Raw genomic sequence first — 22047 nt, 5'->3', positions numbered from 1 at the left:
AGCCGATAAATGGCCAAAAAAGCGAGCAAAGTAAATAATGTAACAGAATATTTAGTAAAAATGATTTCTTTTTCTCGCTTTCTTTTTGTTCTACCCTGTCAAACAAAAATAGCTAAACATGATTGCATGCCAATATGGTTGATGAGGAAAGGGGCGAGAGTGAAATGAACACGATTCAATTGAATGATTTCTGATTCGCAACAGAAACCTCGACATAATCTTTTAATACAAAACTTGGATTGAGAACAATTTTTAAGACAAAAACTTTCACTTCATTATCATCCAAATCTCAACCTTTTTTTGTGTCATCATTCATCATGACTCCATGTTGAAAAGGATAAATCAGAGAAGAATCGACAAAATTTTCTTCTCTTCATGAAACACTTTTTTTTCCTTTTTCCAAACTTCAAGTTTGATTAGTAAAATTGAAAAACACTTTATTTCTCGGAGAAAAGGGTTCAATCTTTATTTCATTGTAATGATCATGAAACTTGTTCATGGTTCATTAAATGATGGAATTTGATGGAACAAAAATACCAACTTTTTCCATGTTGATTAAAGTTATCAAATATTGAAAAGTTCATCTTGAACAAGTTGAATCTTTCAATTTTCATGAAGGATTTGAAACTTTACTTTTCCCTAGTTTTTCCTTTTCTTTCAAAACTATTTATTATTCAGTAAACTTGGGACTGAAAGTTTATTCAAGGTAAATTTTTGCTGGCAAAATAAAAGGTTAATAGAAACGGAAGAGAAAGGATGAAGATAAGGATGAAAACATCATTGAGATAATTGTAAAGTTTAACCTTTTTCCTTGCCAAAGTCAACTATTGATTTAATTAGATGAATGCATTGGAATGCAAAAAGCCAAGACTCAATCCCAGTTGAAAAGTTATCACTGAAAAGATGCTGAGCTAAGAATAATATTTACAATGAAATTGCAGTTAATTTTATTCTCATGAAGTATCAAGAAAAAAAATGGTTCAACTTTTTATTATCAGATTGAGTTGGGAAATGTGAAAATGAAAAATTAAATTATTATCACTTTTCTGGTTTGCTTTATCGCCGTCTTTCAAGACGTTTATCGTTGAATCATGATATCATGGAATCATAAGGAATAAAAGTAGATTATCAAAATGAATAATAATCAAAATGAAACAAAAAGATAATGATAATGATGAAAGTAATAAATGTTAAAAGGCTTGGCTATTTAATTTAGTCTTTTTGTTTTCATTTGTAAACATTATCATTCATTTGCAATTTCAATTCTCAGACGAAAACAGTAACTAAAATTACTTATTGAATTAAACAATTAACCATGATTGGAAAGAGATCATAATCAGGTTGATTGAGTTTTGGCTTTTCGGTCAAATGCCAACAGTTGAAAGAGTAAATGTTCAGCAAAACTAAATCAACTTTAGCATTCATATTGGAGCGATCTATTGATCTATTGCGATCTGTACCACGGAGCTACATAAAAGCTGCTTTGATTTAGATTTTCAGTACGAATACGGACCACGAAAGCAGGACCTATCGATGATTATTGAGAGTTTCAACCAAGAGATGTCAAATAAGTTGAGACGTATGAAAACTTTCAAGTTACTCTCTGGATCTTGTCATGAGTTTAAATCAAGTACATCTTGCATAAAAATTAAAAGGTGACATTTATGCGTCAGTCGATTAGGTTAGGTTAGGTTAGATTAGGATTACAAAGCAAACTGGCTTATCCTGTGTATGTCTTATCTTGTGTATTTTCATCACTCCTTTCAACTTGCAACTAAACTCTGATTAATTTGTGAGTTTTTCATTTAACTTGAACTTTGTTTTTCATCTAATTTGAACTCTGTTACAGTGAAACCGGAAAGGATTTCACTGAGCTGGAAAAAAGCTCAGTTAGCATTATACAAAAATCTGGTTGAAGTGTTTTCGATGGACGGTGTTAGGTTAAGATTGGGAAGTGTTATAACTTATGATGAATGAAATATTCATTAGGATCAAATCAATTTGTAACTGCTTTTGCGACTCTTGTTTCAAACCCTTTTATTGCAAAATAATTATATGATTTTCTGATGCTTTTGACTTCCATGACATTTTGTATTGATTAATAAAGTAAAATGTTATAAGAATCAATTTTAGTCGAGAAAAGATAATTTTTTAATTTAAATCATTAACATTGCAGTTCATCATATGAGACTGAAATTGCACTTGAAGTCAATCTAACTGTTGATGAGTGTTTATATGAGTTGCTATGAAATTTAATGAAACCTCAGATTGCCTAACTATTAAGATGAAGATGAAGATGAAGGAGAAGGATGTTATTATACTATGATTATCTCTTGATTGTTGTGGTAACCAGAGTAAATGAAGGGAAGGAACACTTTATTCATTTATTTTTTTCTCCAAGTTTCAATTTTATTCTCTTTCCTATTAATTTTTTTCCACTTTTTACTTTTTCCTTTTCTCTCTCTCTCTCTCTCTCAGACTGACCATTTGACTTACCCAAAATTTCAAGGTGAATGTATGTTAAGGAAGGGCACTTTCCAACCGAAATGTAGGTAACATCACATTTATAATAAGCTTCATCACTGTATTTAAGCTTATCTATTACCAAGTTTCCACCCTTGGAGGGTTCAACTTGAAAGGCTGCTCTCGATGATAATTCACGTAAAGGTTTATTGATATTTTCACTGTACATGTAAACCCGACTCCAGGTTTCACTGTTTTCATCTAGAACCGTATTCTTGGTCCAAGCAACAAAATACACTTCACCACAATCATCCGTATTAATGGTACAAGGAATAGACACTTTATCACCAAGAAGGCCAGTAATGGTTATGATTGAATCACCCTTGGTTGGGGTAGTTGAATTGGTTAAACCGTAAACTGGACTTAAACAAAATGTCAACACTAACAATAAGGGAAAAGTTGTCCGGCAAAAGGTATCAAAACATTTAATCCACTTGGAGTTGAACTTGTCGGAACAACGGGACCAACTTTTGGTTGATCCAGTTTGCCGGCCAATCCACTGGGTTGACCTTTTCCTATCACAACACAGACACGGTAAACACTTGTAAAATGAGGGCAACAGTTGAATCCATTTTTCCATGTAAGGATAAGGTTGCGTGTTTATCATGACTTCCCTGAGTTTCAAGTGTACAAAGGGTGAGAAGAGCCAACATAGATAATATTAAAGTTGCATTCTTCATGTACAGAAAGAGAAAGAGAAGAAAAAACTCTGAATAAAAACAATTTCAATCAAAAAAAGATGACAGTTGAGTGTCGGTCAAGACGCTTGTCGAAAGGGTTGCAAAAGGCAAGAAAAAAGTTGAGAAAAAGTTTTGTTCCAAATGTGTCAAGGTTTACAAAAAAAGCACATGAAGCAACTTCAAATGTTGAAACTCAAGTAACTTTTGATGAAGACTTTTCCGTCTTCAAGTTTCTCTTTTCTCTCTCTCACCTTTCGGCTCTAGGTAGGTGTTGTTCATCTTATAGTGACTTGATATCAACTGGAAGATGAAATTATTTTTCATCTTATTCTTGTTCTGGTGCGCATGAACCCGCATCTTTTGGGCATCGCATGCGTAAGAGTGGCCCATTGAGTGTTGTTGGTTGATGCAGGCAAGGCAACAGCAACCGCATCAACTCAACAACCAACCCAAGGGTAAAGCCAAGGCAGGAACAAGGTAGACTGAGAGTTGAACAAAAAGTTGCTCTAACTACATCAAGCAAAAAATGCTCACTTCGGAGGCCGTCGCAAGTGCTCACAATGTGAATTGATGTTCCGAAGAGAAGATCAGCAGAAAAGTTTTCTTTTTTTTCTTCATCTTTTTTCTCCATACTTTTTACTTTCTAAACCAATCTTTTTTTACTCTTTCCTTTCTTTTCTTTCTCAATCATTCATAACATCACCACCAATTTACCTAACCATCAATACCACCATCAACCACAACCATCACCTTCATCACGTCTCTTGATTGTGTGTTAATCAACCGTCCATCTGTCAATCTTTTTTTCCGTTACTTTTTGATGAACAAATTTTTTCGACAAAACTTTTTCTCTCTCAACATACAAACTTTCATATTTTTGTGTCAACTTTTTTCACCCTTTTCATTGTGATTCATGTAATGACTACCTGTAACACTGCCTTGGATAATCTGTATCAATCTTTATTCTCGTGCCTAAACATTTATCTTCATCTTTCATCTTCACCTTTCTGAACATCCATCAACTCTTCAAGAATCAAGTCTATGAACATCAATTGTGCCTTAACTGTGCCTTTAAAATGAAACAAATCATCACAATCAATCTATTTTTACTGGGTAAGTTGAACATTGATCACGACTAGCAAAAAGTATTACAATAGGCAAAACATTTTTCCCTTTTTTCTTGTTCTTCTTTTCCTTCCCAATCAATATTGACACCTTGGCTTGGCCCACACCATCAACCTACGACAACGACAAATGCCCTTGAATACTGAAGGACTGTTGACTGTCCAAGTTGAAGCTGCTCAAATAATATCATTCAATGTAACTTCACCCGTTGAAAATGGTACTTCATCAGTAATCTTAGACTGCAACTTTATCTTTGATCCATTAGAAGAAAATCTCGTCATGAAATGGTTAGTCCAACGATTTCTTAATTTTCATTCCTCAACAAGAAAAAAAATTAAAAAATCTAAATGTTCCATTATACGAACAGATTAAGTTTCAAAATTAGCACACAAACACTGTACAAACACACACACACATTAAGCCATACTCATCATTATCATCTCAAGAAGAAGAAGAAAAAAAAACTTAAATCCAATTTACTAACTTAACTAGCAACCATTATAGTCGGCTATTAACACAGCATCAACTCTGTCAACAGAATTTAAACTTTTTTTTTCGCCATTTGATAAACTCTAGACGTTTCAGGTAGCTCATTGCACGTCTTTACCGTCCATTATGTGATATCTTTTTGTCCACATTCGGGTGGAGATGGAAATATCCTCTTAACGCCTCACCATTTATTACCTTATCACAGCCTCACCTTCATCATTATGACCAAACTTTGACAATAACAATCAAGTTAAACAGTTTTGCGCTTCTGATGAGAACATCTTCCGGTCCAAGTTGTCTCTTTTGTTTCCCAAGTCATCATCATTTTTCGCCATCTTTTTAATAATTTCCATCTCTTCTTAAACGATGCAACTTTTCATCTTCTCTGATTAACGTCCATTTAAAGCATCAATCTTGATGCCCACCCAAATCCAGATGCTTCTAGTCATCATCATAATACCTTTTTTTATCATCCAGCTCATCTCGATACATTTCAATAGCTCAAAGGTAAAGGTTTAATTTGAATGACAGAGAGCTTAAGCTTGACCTTAAGTGTTAACATCATCTTTCAATCAACATGATAAATGCTCAGCTCATTCCCTTAGCCAAGTTTCAAATCTTTCCTCTTAAACTTATTTTTAAATGGTTTAGGTCAAACTAATCAATCTCTGAATTTTTATCCTTTCATTTTCATGATTATCTTTCCAAAATTTTTCGCCTCTTTTCTCCTTCTTCACCGCTCATTATCTGATCATTTGCCTCTAATCTTCCTTCTAATAATAACAATCATCGCATTTTACGATTATTAATCACAATTCAGGTCAACAAAATTGACAGACGCCAATCAATGAGAATCAGTCAATGTTTAACCAATGAATAAGTTTTCAGTTTTGCGCTTTTAATAACCTTTTTAGCTGAGTTGAGCGATGAGAGGAAAGGTAAAGAGACTCAAAGTTTACCTTTTATCATGAGCATAATGAAATGATGAACAAAAATAAGGAAATTTGATTTGATTTGGCGAATGGAAGAGAAAGACTGAAAAAACTAATGTTCCCTTAGGGAAGTTAAATTGTTATTATCATGTTGAACCGGTAAGGGTAACAAAAAGATGTGAATAATAAGGATTCTGTTTTGATACTGAACATGATATTTCCTCTCATGTACCTTCATTTTCAGAGCATAATTTGGATGTGAAAATTCACAAGCTTTTGTATAATAATGCATTGTAATAATCATTTTATGTGAATCTTTTTTTGTTCAAATTCACAAAAACTTTGCTCGAGATTTTTGCTCTTTTCAACTTGAAAAGCTTTCCAATTGTTAATAGCTTGTTAGACTGCAACCCATTATGATCAGTGAAAGTTGACGCTAATTTTGCGACAACAAATGACACAACTCTTGAACAACTTGAGCTTCTTTTGTCAACATTGTAAAGCCATGTTGACAGATAAATTAGGGTTCATTATGAGTTTTCAGGTTCAAACTTAATTCAAAGCCTTTCAATTTAGACTTTTATTTTGAAAAAAAGTTCGAAACGTTTTTATCGATTTCCCACTTTTCACTCAATTCTGTTCACAAAAGCACTCAAAATTTCCTCGCATCTTCAAATTACTTCGTAACTTCCATTCATATCGTCAAAATATTAGATATTAGAAAAGATTTTCTTTCGATTTTCCAAAGTTTCTTTTGTTGCAAACTCATTCGAAAAGTTGATTCTTCATAATTTTCGCTCTAAAGTTATGGAAAGCGAATCGAAAAAGTTTCTCTTATTCAACGAATTTTTATCTCGGAAGAAAAGTTGATTTGTTGAACTTTGATGTTTTGCCGGTAAAAGTTTGTTTGGAACATGAAATCGGAAAATGATTGAACAAGCTTTTACTCATTTCTGGCATTATTCTTGTTCTGGATAAAAGTGGATAAACTTTGTCAAAGGTTGACAATTTTAAGCTCATTTTCCATTTTTTGACACTTTATTCTTGGAATTGTTTCGACTAATTGTTTGAACCTTTCTTCTGGTTTCGATTAGAGAGCGAGTTTTGAAAAGGCTTGAAGCATGATTGACTTGTATTTATCTGTGTTGCTTTTGTGGTTCAAATGAAAACCAAGTGAATCAGGTAATTGAAGAGGATAAAAGTAAAGGTAAAAGTTGCGATCAGGGAGAATGAAAATTCTTGTAAGAATTGAACTTTGTTCGTCCATAAACAACGAGTAAAGCATTTCGAGTAAGATGTTGTTGTGCCTTGAGCTAAATTGATTAAAGATAATTGCTTCTCGCTTTGCCTTAACTATGAATATTTGACTGAGCAAAACTCATTAATGAAGTTGGCCAAAAAGGCAAGCAAAGCAAGTTGTCAGTAAAAATGTTAATTTTCAAAGTTACCTTAAGCATTGAAATTCAATTTTGCAGTTTCAATTAGACGATTTGTTGATCAATTATAAGCATGTAAAGTTTAATAAAAAGACAATTTTTGTTCAATTTCTTCCTCACCTTCATCTGACTTCATCTAACGATGCCAACTCGAACAAGGTTTACCACTGAAACTCAGCTAATCTGGCGAACCTCGAATTAAGATGAAAAGTGTAAGCAAAAGGTTAACAAAAATTGGCAACAATTTGAATATTTAAATTTCGAGATATTTGATGAGCTTATTTACTGATTATTGACCTGATTTATTATCATTGGCGTTAAGCAATGTTAAGCCAATTGTGAGCAATTTACTAACAAGATTAACCCAATTGACAGGGTCAAGTGATGCGATCCCAGTGCTTCATGTTTAATGATCAAAGATGACTTACTCCCACTCGATATTAAACGATTAAACTCAACATTAATAGCTAATCGACTAACTTGTAATAACCATCTTTTGACCACAATCATCATTAATTATCAGCTCATTTCGCCAATTCATTTCAAATCGTTAATCACTCATCTCACATCAACTCATCACCTCATGCTAAGTTGTTAATTTTAACACTTAAAGTAAAGGAAATCATTAAATCAGAAGAGTTGTAAATCAGTTCAAAACTCAATTCTTTTCAGAAGTGAGGAACATCGAATTTAAAGTTTCTTTTTTTGTAAAACTTTGAAATTCTGTGACAATTGACGATACCTTGACCTGGGAAGGAACAGTAATTGAGCATGAAAATAATGGCCAAATGAAGAGTAAAATACAATGATATTGAACATAATTTGCTAATGATTTGCTTTTTTGGTGAAAACACCTAAAAATGTAATATTAATCTTTTCCTTGTTTTTCCCTTTCTCACTGTTCGTTGATGGGTCAGTTTTCAAGTGAAATTTTGACCTTTCCTGGGAAAAGTTGACTTCTAATTGAGCCAATTTGTGTTCACAATTATATTATCATGTTACTTGTTCATTTTGTTTGGCCACTTTTCCACCTTTTCTCACTTGTTTCAGATGAAAATCAAAGGAACCCTTTTGTCTGCTTACATAATGATCATGTTTTCGTGTTTCCCTCTTCATTTGTATTTCCATCATTACCAATATCTTGTTACTCTCAATGCTCAAGGCGCAATCTAATTCAACTTTTGCTTCTCACAACTCATCAATAATTTTCCAAATTTCGAGTTTTCTTTTTTATTCACAAAAAATATTCTTTTTCGCTAATTTTGCATTATTCAGAAAACATTGCTTCTCAGTAAACAAGCCAATTTTGACTACAGAATCTCAACTTTGGTGGAAATACTCAGAAGCTTTTCAAAAGTTTCATCAAACTGATTACCAAACTAATTATTGATGAAATATTGAGTAAAACTCAGTCGCGTCAAAGTAAATGTTGATCAATAACTTGCTCTTGTTTTAATAACTAGAAAGTAAAAAAGTATATTTTTAAAACAAATATTTCGGAATTTTCTCAGTTCTTGATGACTAACTCAGTCTCATGGCCAAAAGGGTTAAAAATAGTTCAGTTACTCATTGGTTACTGTTTAATGACATTAATTTTTTATGCAAAGACTCAGCATCTACTGTACGACTAATAAGATTGAGTCAACTTCAGGACGATTAATTCTGTGTGATTCAATAGTCTAAATGCCAAGAATCTTTTATTCCAGTTTTCGTTAGAACAACATTTCGACTTTGGTCGCATTTCATTTCAGCATCACTTAGACGACACGCTTTCCTCATTTAGAAAATTCTTGCAGAAGATTGAGAAAATTTGACTTGAACAGGTTTAGATGCTCAGAGTTTTGGACAACTTTCAATCTCAAATACGAGATCTGATTGATCTCCTGCAAAGACATCGAAATTGATTGCATTCGAAGCCATTTGACTTGTAAAATGGGAAAACATGAAAAGTGCGTTAACACTTTTCGAAGAGTTCAAAACTCTTGAAATGTAAAGTGCTATTTTCAAGTTAAATGTAATCACAGTTTTGAATAAACTTTATGGAGTTGAGTGATTTGAAAATTGAACTCGATCTGAGCAAATAAACGGACTTGTTCACATAATGAGTATTTGACTTGACATTAACTTCAAACATGAAATTAGTAAACACTTTTCCAATGACTACTGACTTGTTGAACTTTTATCCATAAATATTGTTTTATATTTTATCCATAAATGTTTGGCCAATTTCAATATTTATTTATCCATTTATAACTTTTCCCGTTTATTTGTTTTAAAACATGATATCAATAGCTGACACTTTGGAGGAATGCAAAGAAAATGATTAATAATTTTATCCGAAAGTTGAACCTGTTTGGCTAATTACAAGTTTATATGCATCATCTTTTTCATGAGTAAACATTGACAGTTAATGTTTATCTGAATGTTTCTGAAAGAAAAGTTGTGAATAATGAAAGATGAAATAAACAAAAGAAGAAACATTCAAATTATTAATAAACGTTCTGAATGTAATTTAATTTTCTTAATTCAATCAAAGATTTTTCACCCAAATTACTAACCATTTACCTGATGAAAAGAAAACACAAAACCTGATTAAATATTGAAATGTTGCACTAAATATAAAAGTTAATAAAGGTTTGTTATTGTTAACTTGTTAAATATTAAAAAATAATAAACGAACTGGAACTTGTTTTAGGCTTGGTTTTTGCGTTAATCGTTTTTACCGTAATAAATGGTAGTCCGTTAATAGTAATGGTAATAATAGTTAGTTAATGAACAAGAGAAGAAATGATCGAAATTCTGTGTGGGTTTAGATATTTATCATATTTAATGTGCCAATAAAATGCGTTACATGTTTCAGGGTTGGGTGTTGCTATATGTGCCAACATGCATAACATTGAATATGGAGAAAATTTTAAAAGCGAAAAATTTTGCATTCCAAGATTTTGTCTAATTTAAAGCAAGAAACTTTCGACGAAAACACATCTGAATCATACGACAGCAGATTTAAATAGAGTTAAGTTTAAAAAATTAATCAAAGGGGCGATTCGAACAGAAGAGTTTTCGATCAAATTCAGAGAATCATTTCTAAAAGCTATATTGTAATCCAAAAGTTCCCTCAGTAACTTGAGTTGGGTTTGACTGAGTTCGTTTACATGTTCTTTGATATGTTGTTATGCTTGTTTTGGGTCTTTACGGACTCGATGTGCTAGTGTTGAGATCTTATTGACTTCGTTTTTCTCTGATTTCGACTTTTGTCTGATACTTGGGCTGCATTCAATTTGGATACTGGTGCTTATGCTGTGGTAGTTTGTAACGATGAAGGATTGTAATTGTTGTCTTTAGTTTTGAGATTTTTATCGTTCGAAGTGTTTGGGAACGAATTTGCGAAATCTTTTGTTTTGACTGATTTGTTTGGCATAAGGTCGTTATTTTTGTTCCTGTTTTATGTGAATGTGGAGATTCAAACCTTTTTGTTTCATTAATCCAATGATAATGATGAGTTTGATTCAATGTGCAATTAAGTTAATGATATGCATTATTTGCCAAAAATATTAATAAAACTATTCAGGTTAATGTTTACCTATTTTGGATAAACTCGTTAATTCATCTTATTGTTCATCTCTGCTTCACCTTTCATCACTTATTAATTTTTGTTTTTCGTCTTTTGTCTTTTTTAATATAACAGGTACTTTAATGATAATCCCAGGCCAGTTTATCAATGGATAATTGCTTTGAGAAAACGTTCTTATTCAGAAGAGATTCGTCGCCACATTGATCCAGATTTCACAGTTGACAATCAACTAACTGAACATCGAGCCATTCGTTTGATTAAACCAACAACACAACTTTCAGGAAACTATAAATGTACAATTTCGTCTGTTCAAAGCTCAGATTCAGCAAGCGCTAAGCTAATAGTTTATGGTAAGCAAAACAACTTGCAAGCGAATCAAGTTCAACCGATAAAAGCCTAATATTCAACTTTGATTCGTTTCAAGAAAATGATCAAAGTTTCGATTCGATGATCAAAGTTGATTCCTTTCATCTCTTTTCAACTCAACTAACGATTTATCTTTATTCGGTCCATTCAGCTCCAGCTAAATCTTTTAGTTTCCGAGCTTATAATGAATCAACTGTTTTATGCAGAGCAACCGGGCTCTATCCAAGTCCAGTGGTTGACCTTTACCGTTTAAACAAACCCTTTAAATCGAGTGGACCAAGTAGAGTGAAGATAAGCAAAGAGGGTTACACGGTAATAACTGGTGAACAGGGTAAATACAGCATTGAATCAAGTGGTTCAATTGATGAAGATGATTACAATGATGGACAATCGGTTCATTATCAATGTCATCTTTCCATTCCGGATACAAATTACAGTGTGACAAGGAACTTGACCCTGACCAATGGTAAGAATCAAATGTTAATTTCACCAAATTATCCAAAAACAAACTCATCATAAATTCAAATTTGTTCATTGAAACGTGAAACACACAAAGAAAGAAAAAAAAAGACCAAAATTAGGTGTCTATTCAAATTGAGATGATTGTTGAAATGGAAAAGTGAAAATTACTTTTTACCTGAAAAAATCTGCAAAATTATTCTTCCTTTCAAAATCATTATTCACCTCAAGCTAACTCCCACTCTTATTCCTTAAAAGGTAAATTCACTTAACTTTGCTCATCTTTCTGAATCTTCATCAGTAGCATCAAGAGTAAGTTTAATAGCAATAATTATCATCACCTGAGAAGATTATTCAATGTAAAAAAAGTGTTTCAATTTTCAGGGCAACTTCAAGTTAACTTTGAAACTTCACTCTTTGGGTTGACGTCAATCCATCATGAGGATAAACTGAATAATCTATTGAGATAATATTGAGAGACATTTTTGTCCAACGAATGTGAGATGAGAAGTGACAAAAGTAAACCTTGATTGATGCTGTTTAATCATCATAATCTGTTGAGTTGTCAATAGGAAAACTCATGAGCAAGGTGAAAATGTATCTGTAAACAGCTTCAACTATTTTTACTCCCTTGTTGGTTAAACAAGCATCTTTACAGTAACTAATGTTTGTGTTAAACTTTGAAGGAAAGCAAAAAATAAGTAACTCCAACTTTGTATTTACCCATTTTGCTTTCCTTGAGTAAATAACCATTCAATTTGAGTTCTCAATGTTTTTTAGGTGATAATAAGTTTCATCGTTTGGCAAGACTCAGTGAAACTGGCAAAAATTCATTCATCAGCATGATGAGAGATGAAGAGATTTTCTCGACAATTTAAAGGCACCGTGAAATTACGAAAAGTAGAGCAATGACACTCTTTCAATTTCAATCATTGGGCAAATAGCCGCAAGCTTTGCAACAGAATTAACTATGATTTTATTGAAAAAAAAGATGAAATGGGAAAAGTTTTCTGTTCACTTTAAAACATTATGTGTACTTTAACGATATTTTGAACTGCTACTTTCAATTACATTCAGATATTTGCCGATCAAGAAATTAATTTGAAGCAACATGGATAACATGGAATTGAATTTGCTATTAAACACACAATACCAATCGGTCAAGTTGCATGCGATCAAATTATCACACAACGATAATGCAGTCGAACAAACATTGATAAGATTCCATATTGAAAAAACGCCTAAAATATTTGAATTCATTGCTTTTCTTTTTTCAGCATTTATAATTTCGTTGATGTTGAGTTGCGTTCATTGACGAAATTCTGGTCAAAAACCTTGCATTTGAGAGAGTGCGCTTCGACTTTTGAATCGAACGGTTCGATAAGCATTAGAAGACTTCCACTATAAGCTTTGAGATAGCGTCGAGGTTCATCAACTTACAAGGAAACTTCCCAACTGTACCTGAGGCATTTTGATGAGACATAGTGCAATCGATAGGACAACCTTCCATAACAAAAGACCGAGTATTTTTTTTCTGTAAATTCAGTGGTTCCTTAGATTTTTGGGTTCAAAGAAAGGCATTTTTGACTTGAATGAAATTGAAACTTTTTAATAGCAACTAGCTACGGTGGCGCAGGGGTTAAGTGACTTGCAAAGATTTATGGTATTTTGGTTCGAATCACGTTAGGGGCAATTCAGGTTTCGATGAGTGGTCCAATTTGAGTTTGTAATGCATAAAACCTAATCATAGTCAACAAGTCCACCAGCCTAAAAGTGAGTGAGATTTGAGATTAGCGCAATTAAGTTGTAAGTGATAACACCTATGATGATTCAATTGATCAAGGTTACAGTTTTAGTCACGAAGTTGCAAAGGTTATTATCTTACAAGATGACCTAATGATTAACTTATAAGACACACCAATTTGCTCTTCCAATCAAATGATTTGTTTCCAAGTTGTTGCAAATGTAATTCATTTCTTGTCACAAAATAATGCAAAATAAGCTGATCAATCTACAACCTGAGCAAGGTCGACACTTTAATCAAATTTTTGTCATTTATCAAATCTTCCATCACAAGTGATTATCAGATGATGAACCAAAAGCCAATCCTTAAGAAGAGATGAAACAAGGTGAATGATAACCTTGCAAGTTAACATAACGTCTCTGGAACCGGATGATAATGAGAGTTACCTGGGTTGGGTAAATAAGGTTAGGCCAATCGGTGTTTCCATTTGAGTACAGGAAATCTATTGTTAATCAGTTTCTCTATGAATTGCTTTTCACCAATTTTACTTTTACATTATTTCCAAATGAAAGTAAAAACACTTTAATCAATATCATCTTATTCATTTCATCTCTCAATTCATTATCATGTTTATCAATCGCCTATTGATTGTGAAAACCGCTTTTAACCACAAAACCGGATCAGTTGATAATTGATGGTAAAGTGTTACTTTCACAAGTTTCATCTTGTAGTTGCCCATCAAAACACTTGAAATTAGTTTTTAATAAAGTTCAACTGCAAGCAATAGAAGCTCATTTATCAGTGATATCACCAATAATCTTGATTGAAAATGTTTCTTGGAAAACATGAATTTCCGTTTTCCTTTTCAACCTCATCTTTTTCCCTCCAACTGTGAATTCAACAAGAAAAGTATGAAAATTTTTCACCTTTCAATTGATAAACAGCAACAAAATTCAATATCATTTCCGCTGTAAACAATTTTGAGGCGAAAAAAAGTTTATTTTTTAAAATTAAATTCAAAGTCAATTATTTCAAGTAATACAACTAAACGTTTTAAATGCTATTCAAAAATTGTTGACTTGATAACCTGGCTCACCTTGTGAGATTTAAAGATTCAGACAGTTTTCATGTTGAAATGCAAATTTTAAAATTAAGATAAATGACTATTTGTAATAAACTGTTGATAATTGTTATTGATTATTCATGATATAAGGTTGAGATCAGTTGAAAGTTGATCAAGGAGTGACAAGGCTTTTCACTGTAAACAGACAATTTGATTGAGTCTTCAATCAAAACTAAAACAGTTTGAGTTCAACAATGAGCAACAAATTTATTGTCAACAGCAAAAGCCAATTTGATAAACTTGTTAAATTAATTACTTTTACATTCAATTCATCTTTCAACTGCAATTTCAACTTTCCAATGAATGTATAATCATGAAATTGAATGATTAGACTTTTAATGTTTATTTCAAATCAACTTTTATTACAATTGATAGCAACCGTTCAATCACTTTCCAAATGCCATTTCAAGCGAAATCAAAAGTCGATAATGAAAGCACTTTTGCCATCAAAAGTTTCGAATTGATTTTTGTCATTTTTCCATTTTCGTTCTCATTACCTGTAGTTGATGGTTCGATGTAAGATGAAATAAATTGCTGGAAATGCAGAAAATTTCGAGTTTCTGTTGGAACGAAAAATTTCTTCATTGAATCCAAAAATGGATCGAAGCTCTTATTGACATTTACAAATCAGTTGCTGAATCATCATGACAGATTTGCTGGTTTCTTCTCACTTTCATCTTCTTCCTGATCGTCTAATTGCTGAAATCGTTTTACATTTTTAAACGTCAATTTCTTGAAACTCAAAACCAAAACGATAATCTTTGTTTAACAGATTCATCAATTAATGTCAAACTTGTATCAATAAGATAACAATATGACAATATTTATGTTCATTGCTGATTCTTCATCATTCTTCATGATTCTCCTGATTTATTTTTGCATTCACATGGATTAAGAGAGAAAAAAGTTTCATTCCTTTTTCTTGGTTTACTCTTGAATTGATTCTCATTTTACTGGTTTCACTTTCATCCCAAGCTGAGGATGAAATGGTGAAAAAAAGGATCAAACCTCATCTTCATTATTATCATGTTGTGCTCATGAAACTGTGAATGTGGTTATCCTTTTCCTTGTTGCTGATCTTTTTTTTCTCTTCCCAATCCTTTGTATCATTTGAATCCAATTTTTTGGTCACTTTCTATTCAGCCAATATAATCAACTCTTAGAATGTGTTTCAATGAATGTCAACCTTGTCAAAATGATTTGCTTTTTTTGCCTTTACTGTCACTTAAACGTCATCAACACTAGATGACAATGGTGACGATTATCATCAGCAGTCAATTTTCATGGCAACAATCTTGTCTAATGTTGGTCATTGTTGCAAGAAAAGTGAAGATAAAGATGATCAAAAGGCAATGTCCATTCATCTGGTTCTTTTTTGCATCAATGGAATAGCAAGTGAAACTGAAAAAACTATTCAAAACGAAAACCTGATTGATTCTTCAAAGGCAAACGTCAGGTCAAAGAGTGAACCTAAAGTTAACTCAAGTTACCTTCAACATCTAATTCACTTTACAAACACACTTGGTGATGAGCTTTGTTGAATCAAAGTTATTTTGCATTGTCATGAAAATCGAACCATACAGAATCAGAAAAAAAGATCAAAGACTTGTTCGAAATTTCAAGAACTCGAAAGATTATATTAGAAAAATTCTGTCTCTTCAGCCCCTTTCAGTTACTTTCCATTTTCAATCTTTTCGTTGTTACTCAAACTATGAATCAAAGTGAAAAGCCATCGATCTTGCCGGCTTCATTTGGACTAATAACTTTTCTGACTGAAATTGATTTGATTCTGATAAGCATTCCAACGCAACATCTGAAGTTGATATTTAAGCAATGATTTAACATTGGATTGGCAAAATTGATTTGCAGATGAAAAGCATTTGATTAAGTGTAGGTTTCACCAATCAAATCAACTAATTAGCAGATCAAATTGAATGATATTTGTGTGTTTTCTTTCACCTTAATTCTGTCAGAAAAAAGCAAATGTTCATTTTGTTTCGCTCTTCAAACCTAATCGAATGAAGCTTAAAATTGAGAAAAACAATATTTAGGTTGAGCCATTAAAGACCATATAATGTATCTAAAGCGTCAGTAAACGCAAGAAAAGAAAAGAAAAATTTGAGTTGAAGAAATATCTCAACATTATATTGTCTACTTGGATAATAATAGCCTTTATCAAATGTTTAAACGTTAAATCCGCCTGCTACTTGGTATTGACCTAGTTACACTGAGGCCACCCAAAAAGAAGTAAAAATGACCCAAGATTTGGTCGATGAAAGCACTGGTAATGATAACTTGCAGTCCATCAATTGCTTTTCACCTTGCAACACCCAACGGTCATCTAAACTAATAATCATTTTTGGGGCAAAAAAAGTGATAAACTATTCAACTGATTCAAGTGCAATAACCATTAGCTTACATTATGAATTGTGCTCAATGAACGAAACATTTCAAGTTCATTGTTAATAGGCGTTGGTTATTGATCTGATGTTGATTGTTTGATTTGTGCACTTTGATTAAATGATGTATAATTGATAAATACGGGCTTTGATTGTTTCCCATTTGAATGAGTAAACTGCATGGGAATCAATCAAAGAACACACCTTTGAGAGAAAAGATGAAAAATTCAAAAATGAAGGAGAAACAAAAATCTATGAAAATTTTGATTGAAGTCGAGATTCAGATGCTACAGATGAAGGTAAAGGTTAAGCTAATGTTTTGGCAAATGTGAGAAATAGATCCATGAAAAGGGTTAATTTTTTGCTTCTTTTTCTTGGTTTGCTCGCCAATGTTAACCTTAATTGGATTGTGAGTTAAATTGAGATTTCACCTCAAGTGAACCAGAATGGAAGATTGAATCGTGAAAGATTGTAGTTGGGTCAGGGAAACATGGAATCATATGATATAAATCATACAATTGACTGAATCCAGATTAATCATTTTATTGACATTTTTTCGTTAAATACTTTTATTCGACTTCCAAATGTTTTCATTTTGCGATTCCTAACTTGTTTAGCCTGGAGATGATAATGATTATCAAGAAAAATGATGAAAATTCGTATTCGTTTCATTTCTCATTTCATCGCTTTTCCTCTTCATCTTCTTCCTCTTTTTTGCGCCTTTTATTGTTGTCAACTTGGAAAAGTTAAGCCCTTGTTTGGTTTAACCTTTTCTTATAATCTGACAGTTTAGTCGTTTCCATCATCATTCAAAGGGTATATAAATGCAGTTGAAACTGAGGATGAAGAGAGTAAAAGAAATGAAACTTTGATAAATTACATCTTCTCTCGATAATCGTCCTCATTATCATCATAATCACCATCTTTAAGATTCTATTGTCTATTGAATGTCATAAATCAGAATCTCATTCAATCTTTAGTCTTGAAATTTTCTCTTCACTCAATTTTCCCTTTTCAACATGTTTACACCAAATTAAAGTTCAATTTGTTGTTCAATTTCAAGACGTGTTAGACTCATCAAGCAATGAATAACAGTGTTCAACTTGTAATTGACAGAAAAGAAAAAATTAATATCAATTTAGTCAAGGATCAAAGTTGACTCATGACTTTACATCATCAGGTTATTTTGCATTATCAAAACAAATTGATAAGTCACACTTGTGATTAATAGTTGATATTTGATAAAGTTTAACCCATTAATCGCACCTAACCTAACCGAACCTAACCTAGTCTTACACATTTGTATTTCAAAGCTTACCAAATGGTTGACTCAAAGTTGAACACAAACATCAGCAAGCGTCAAATGCAATGAGATTGACAATCGATCTTGACTGATAAGTTTTACGATTAGATTAGATCATAAAATATCTAAAAGCTTGGAATGGATTTGATGCAAAATCTGGTCCCATAGCTGTACAAAAACCAGTAGAAGTGAAATGTCCTGCTCTGAAACAACGTGTCAATACTGGGACAAATTTTCTGTCACAAAATAATACCATCTTTCGATGAGCTTAAATAACATGTTTGAAATAGCGTTTTCACCGAAAATTTGAAAATTAATTTGAACTATGAATTAGCAAATGGGAATTGATCATTTAAAGATTTCTATCATTTTTATTTGGCTCATTGTACGCTGTTTGAGCTAATTTAGGTACACCGACATTTGATGCAATGTGTTAAATTTTGAACTTGGAACTCGATTTTCTCGAGAACTATCATAGAAATTTTTCAACTGCACAAACGAACTTGATTTTCAAGCTCTGAAAGCCTATCTCAACTCTCAACTCGAAAGTCAAAGTTTTTACATTTACTCTTTAGACAAAATAATTAGCTAAAAATAACCTTTTTAAAGGTTTAAGTATCTGTGTCCAAACAAGTAAAAACAAGTTAAAGTACAAACCAAAACCTTGAAATTGACCCAAAGGTGAAGCCACTTTGATTGAAACAAAAAACTTGTCGCTAATAAAGCAAAAAAAGTGTCAACTTGTACAGGTAAAATTGTGACTTTTTTTGTCTTCCCACTGTAACCTGATAACATGTAAAAAAGTTAACCTAATCTTTTATGCGAAAAACTGGAAAAAGGTAATCTTCAAGTTACCATTTTGTTGCTTCATCAGGTAATATTTTGCCTCACTTTGCACAGGTAAAAAAATAATGATGATAATAATATGTGTAATGGAAGATAATATTGCAAAGGGAAACTTTCTCTTTTACCTTCAACCACCTACATCCTCTTAACAGGATTTAAACAAGATGAAAAGGTAAAGGTAACAAGCCTTAAAAGAAAAGCTCTTCTTCATCTTAAAGAGCAATTTTAATGTTCTTTTCCTCAAATCTTTTCATCTTCTCTTAGATGAGGATGATGCTCATCATTTTGTATCATGATCATGGCACAAATGTTTAATCATTTATCGAGCAAGAGTTACTCAGTATACAAATGAAATCAAAAGTTTCACCATTTCCAATCTTTTTCAGTCTCGATTCATTATTGATTTGTTTTTGTCATTGACTGATAAAAGGTAAAAATGGCATCAAATTTATCGCTCCTCTGAGAGTTTCAAAGTCGAAGTTTGAATGAACAAATGGATGTATGAGAAAATTGTTCAGACTATTAATCAAGTTTTTTATTCATTGCAGGATGGAATCAGCAGAAAATTGTTAGCAAATCAAATGGATCGAGCAACAAATGTAAGTTTAAAATGTCACAAAATAAGGTTAATTAAGATGCTGATGTGAATCAAACTTTTTTTTGTCTTACTTGATGTGCGAAGATGAAAAGATGCAAATGATGAATAGAGTTAATTACTGGGTGGATTCATCATCTTTATTATTTTTGGTTAAAGAGGAAGAGTGGATGAAGAGAGGAGAAAAAAGTTATCATTTGAATTGGGAATGACGAGAGGACTTTTTTAATTAATTTAATTAAGATGACCTTTTCCTTTGATGGTCACCTTTTACAGATGAAAGAAGATAATTTTTATTGTTTTCCCTCGACAGGGTAAGAGGAAGGAGGAAAGAGAGGGAAAGATGATAATGATGATGAAAAGGTGTTATCTTTATAAGATGATCAGTAGCCAGACTGTTATCCTGTGTTGGCTTCGTCTCTCACAGTAAAGGGAAAAATGATGAGAAACTTATTTGATGAATGAATAAGCATCAACAGAAGCATCCTCATCACCTTCACCATCACTCTTATCATCTTACTTTTTGTTCATTGAAAAGTCACGTTCATCTATTTAACGGTCACGATAAACAGTTTATTTCATTATCATAATAGCCTCCAATTAAAAGATCATTTTTTTCATCATCAAATATCACTGATAACATGGAATCGGAAGTTGTTTTCTTTCATCTTTAAAACAAATGTCATTCTGTCATGCATTTAGTATTTTTGATTGGACAACAATAAATGACCATTTTTCACTTTATAACAAGTTGAATGCCTATTAGGATCAAACCAACTTTTCAAGTTATTGGTTACAGTTGATGAAGCTGTTGCAGCTCTTGATTGCAGTCAGAATAGTAACCAAAATTGGCAAATATTAATCATTGAAAGAAAACTTAAAATGTAGAAATTCTATGTTCATTAGGATTCATCAAAGTGATCTTGGTACCGCAGTCTGTAGCTTAAGATATCGAGAGACAATTTAGTCAGTTGATGCAATTTATAATAAGCCAAGTTTGTAATTGGTATTAGAGGAGACAGAATCTTAGATTTTTGATTATCTTGGTCAATTTGTTGGGATATTTTTCATAATTTTACAAGGGGAAGGGACTAACAAGGGAACTAATTATCATACTTAAAACCGATTTGAATGAATGAGATGCCATGACGATGAGTTATGAAAAACTGTCGACATTTTATCTGCTATGAAGTGGTTCCTGAGATATTTGGGTGCAAAATTTGTGCATTTTTATTGAAATCATTTTTAAAAATCTTTTATTAGTTATTGTCTAATAAGGTAGCTTAGTAGGTAAAGGATTAGGTGAAAGTATTACCACTTTGAGTAACTAACTTGCACAGAATCTTATCACTTAGGCACCTTTCCTTGTTAGATGACTGGTTTTCAACTTTTACTTTCCAATGAGTAAAGATTCAAAAAATCTATTTTTCAGGCGAATTCTGTCCTCCTCCTTTGTGCGATTTCAAAGGTGAAACTTGTATTGCTTTAATCATTCTTATCGCTCAAGCAATGCCATTTACAGTCAATATTTATCAAGCAATAAGTTTAAACTTGCAACTTTATTAGAACCCAATCTTTCGAATAATCAAACTTCGAGTCTTAACAGTTTTTCGTTCCAATAATAATGCAAAATAACCCGATTAATCACATTAAACTCATCTTTAAGCAAATCATCAGCACTTAATTTAATCTGTAAACTTTCATTTCCATACTTTGAATGATTAATAACACATTTTTTACTCTATTACAGGTAATAGTATATTGATGACGATATTAATGGCAAAAATTTTTTTAAACAAATTTAACATGTAAACTACCAAGTTAGCAAATTGAAGCAACACAACCGTCCAACTGCGAATCGCCGACGAAATGTGATTAGTTAAATTGTGAACAGATGGACAATAAAATGAACTAATCAATTTTGTTGACAAAATGCGATTCAAAAGTGACTTTTGTCACGCAAAGTAGACAAACAAAAGGCCTGAAAATGCAAGTTAACAATGCCAATCCATTGAAGGTAATGGCACAACTAATTCATCTAGTCCCATGGAAGCCTGATGAGTCTGTAAAAACAAACCATGGTGATGATGATTAACACATAAACACTTATCAACACTTTAATCATCACAATTAACACACAAACACACAAAGATATTGTTATTACTTTTGACATAGTTGATACTTATTTTACATCATAAACAGTTTCATCCAAATTCATCATCATTTTAATAAAATGTTTCATAAAAAAAATATTAATATTTTCTCGATCTCATTGTAAATGTGAAAATAAAGTTGAACAAATTTTAACAATAAAGTTTCATTAAATATTGAACAACATTTCACTTTTCAATTGAACATGAAAATTGTGCTTTTTATTTGCATCAAGAGCTGAATGAAAAGTTATTCAACTGGAAATCAATTACAAGATTGGAATATACAAAAAACATGAAAAA

At 32.1% G+C, this 22047-nt stretch overlaps 2 protein-coding genes across 8 annotated transcripts in view; one reads left to right on the top strand and one right to left on the bottom strand.

The window, feature by feature from the left end:
- Window positions 1-3495, bottom strand: part of LOC107370105 (hemicentin-2) — a 34325-nt gene extending 30830 nt beyond the window's left edge. For 3 of the 7 annotated variants that reach the window (XM_015938086.3, XM_015938091.3, XM_015938090.3), the window contains exon 1: window positions 2497-3283. In XM_015938086.3, the coding sequence (XP_015793572.2) occupies window positions 2497-3130 (634 nt within the window). In that variant the 5' untranslated portion in view covers window positions 3131-3283. Of the gene's footprint in view, window positions 1-2496 lie in introns of all 7 variants that reach the window. The other 4 variants (XM_015938089.3, XM_089270345.1, XM_015938087.3 and 1 more) reach the window with 3 other exon arrangements.
- A 106-nt stretch (window positions 3496-3601) lies between these two features.
- LOC107370106 (uncharacterized) lies at window positions 3602-21950 on the top strand. The gene is made up of 6 exons (XM_015938092.3): window positions 3602-4316; window positions 4477-4615; window positions 10874-11109; window positions 11277-11591; window positions 19548-19598; window positions 21345-21950. Exons 1-6 carry the CDS (start codon window positions 4280-4282, stop codon window positions 21404-21406), a joined length of 840 nt encoding a protein of 279 aa, XP_015793578.2. The 5' UTR covers window positions 3602-4279; the 3' UTR covers window positions 21407-21950.
- The last annotated feature ends 97 nt before the right edge of the window (window positions 21951-22047 follow it).

Source organism: Tetranychus urticae, chromosome 1, assembly GCF_039701765.1.
Source record: "Tetranychus urticae isolate SD_2017Ah chromosome 1, NJAU_TeUrti_SD_1.0, whole genome shotgun sequence".
NCBI lineage: Eukaryota > Metazoa > Arthropoda > Arachnida > Trombidiformes > Tetranychidae > Tetranychus > Tetranychus urticae.
Note: the sequence above shows the minus strand (reverse complement) of the source record. Positions and strands in the feature narration are given on the sequence as shown.

Coding starts and splice junctions, on each gene's coding strand:
- LOC107370106 (XM_015938092.3), top strand. CDS start 4,280: ATGAAACAAATCATCACAATCAATCTATTTTTACTGG. Junction 4,317..4,476: donor AATCAATCTATTTTTACTGG/GTAAGTTGAACA, acceptor TGAATACTGAAG/GACTGTTGACTGTCCAAGTT. Junction 4,616..10,873: donor GAAAATCTCGTCATGAAATG/GTTAGTCCAACG, acceptor TTAATATAACAG/GTACTTTAATGATAATCCCA.